The sequence below is a fragment of the Pteropus vampyrus genome, unplaced genomic scaffold (assembly GCF_000151845.1).
Source record: "Pteropus vampyrus isolate Shadow unplaced genomic scaffold, Pvam_2.0 Scaffold617, whole genome shotgun sequence".
Classification (NCBI taxonomy): Eukaryota; Metazoa; Chordata; class Mammalia; order Chiroptera; family Pteropodidae; genus Pteropus; species Pteropus vampyrus.
The window spans coordinates 484,854-487,085 of record NW_011889398.1 but is presented as its reverse complement, the minus strand read 5'-3'; the positions used below and the strand labels follow the sequence as shown (position 1 = coordinate 487,085).

Genomic DNA, 2,232 nt, shown 5'->3' with positions numbered 1-2,232 from the left:
CCCCTCCTCTGCCCCCAGGTCTGGAGACCAGCGTCTCACCAGGCTGCAGCTGCGGGACACGCGGCTCTGGGGTGGGGGTTTCAAGGTTTGGAGGAGCTGAGGAGATGACATACTGATAAAAAACCCCTGGGTTTTCCTCCTGAAAGATCATCTGGGGAGACAAAGAGGGTGTGGGGTGGCAGGGGGCCTTCCCCACCTGTGCCCTCGGAGGGAGCCCCCGCCCGGCAGGCCCGCTGCTCCGGCCCAGGCTCACATAGACATCCACAGGCTGTGTCGTGGGGCCCTCGGCCGACAGGCTCTCCCCCGCGCCCTCCTCTCGGGGAGGCCGGTTGTACTGGAAGACGGTCCCGCCGGCCGCGTAGGACCCTGGGGGATCCACGGCCCAGTTCCCATTGATGATGGACCGGCCGCCAGGGCCTCGGACAGCTAGAGACCAGGACAAGCAGGTGAGTCCTCTGTCCTCGCCCCAGACCCCCCACGCCTTCTTGGCTGCCTCCCACCCTCCCTCCCTCCCTCGGGCTTGTCTGCTGTGCTGCACCGGGGTGTGGAGGGCAGACCCAAGAGACCAGGAACGCAGTGGGGACGCAGGACTCGGGGAGCCCGAGGGGCTCACCCAGGTAGTTGGAGCTGGGCCGGAACTGGGCGACCTGGAGCCGGGAGGCCCCCGCTGGGATCCGTAGGATCTTCTGGTAGCCAAGAGGGCCCCCGCGGTCAGTAAGGTTCCCCGAGATGAGGCGACAGGTGGAATCATCACCCCCACAGACGCCACAGCCGTCTGGACGCCGGCCAGAGCCGAGGATCCCATCGCAGCCGGGGCTCTGGGGGCAGTGGGTGAGGCGGGGGCTGCTTGAAGCCAGATGCCACCTCACCCCACCCCACCCCCGGTCCTCTCAGGACCCTCCGCTCACCGCGGGTCTCGACTTTCGCACAAGTGGGGCTGTGTTTGTCCCTCAGCCCCACCGTCCACCCCCTCGTCGCCAGGGGCCTCGGGAGAGGAAGGAGAGGTCCACCTCTCTGCTCTGCTCAGCCCGCTTGGCAGGTGAGAACTTTCCCCTTTGTGAGCTCAGTCTGGTGTTTGTTGTTGTAATGACGAATGAGGCGACTCTGTGTGTGTGTGTGTGCGCGCGTGTGTGTGTGTGTGTGTGCGCGCGCGCACGCGCACACGCGCGCACACACACACACCCCACCCTCCCTTACCAGACAGCGTCCAGCCACACAGATGTCTAGGGCTCCCGGCTGACACAGGGTCCCGTCCTGGACCTTTTCGGTGTGACGGACATAGAAGCGGAAGCCACGGGGACGACAGTTCAGTTCACAGCGCTGGAAGCCCTGGACTACGGGGCAGGGTAGGGCGGTGGTTAGCTGGGGGGCCTGCTGGGAGGCGAGGCGGGGCAGGCCCCGGGACCCTGACAGAAGCGTGGCTCTTATTAGCTATGGGGCATCTGGAGGTTGCCTAAGTCACTGGATGAAGGGAACATGACAAGTCTGTACTCTGAAAAGCTGGTTTGAGGGTCACACAGAAGTTGGGTCAGGTCAGTTGAGGTCACTGAAAGCAGAGGAGAGATACTTGAAATTTTTGATTTTTGAGTTCAGAGCTCATGAGAGGTTTTCCTGGTATCAAGTCGACACAGGCCTAAAGTCAAGTGGATGGTGACTGGGGAGCCAGTGACATGACACCACCCAGGATCATGGTGCACCCCGGCCCCCCGCTGACACCACTGGACAGTGTCCCTCTCCGGCCACGTCTCCTCCACCTCCTGGGATGGACTTCTTCCCAGAGGAAGCCGGCCAGCGGGCACCTCTGGGCACATCCTCCCCCAGCCCAACCTCTCTGCCGACCATCCACTACTTCTGACCCCGTCTGAACCCCCTCCCCTGAGCCTGTGCTGTCTCTTCACCCCGGCCCTGGGAAATGAGAAAGGACATTGACACAGAGGAGAAATACAAGGGCCGACAGAGGAGAAACGTAGGGGGTTGGGTGTCTCCCCGCCCGGCATCCCCCGATCTGCAGGCCCCCGTCCAGGCGGGGTGCTAGAAACCTCACCTTCTGTGAAGGGCTCCCACTGGTACAGCTGGCCCATGAACTCCTGGGAGTCAAAGGCTGAACACTGCAGGGCCCGGGGGTCTGGCTGCTCAGGGGGGCAGGGCTGAGGTGGGGGATACAGAGGGGTCAAAGCTGGGGAGGAAAATGGGGGTGTGGGTCAGGGCTAGATTTGGGGAGTAAGGAGGAAG

The 2,232-nt window shown here is 63.4% G+C and overlaps 1 protein-coding gene across 1 annotated transcript in view; it reads right to left on the bottom strand.

Annotated features, from left to right (window-relative positions):
* LOC105308713 (ADAMTS-like protein 4) overlaps window positions 1–2,232 on the bottom strand; it is a 9,554-nt gene that overhangs the window by 3,582 nt on the left and 3,740 nt on the right. Inside the window, exons 2-6 of the mRNA XM_023525727.1 lie at window positions 2,045–2,176; window positions 1,198–1,334; window positions 614–818; window positions 254–426; window positions 29–151 (exon numbers count right to left, since the gene is read on the bottom strand). Of these exons, the coding sequence (XP_023381495.1) occupies window positions 29–151; window positions 254–426; window positions 614–818; window positions 1,198–1,334; window positions 2,045–2,176 (770 nt within the window). The remainder of the gene's footprint in view (window positions 1–28; window positions 152–253; window positions 427–613; window positions 819–1,197; window positions 1,335–2,044; window positions 2,177–2,232) is intronic.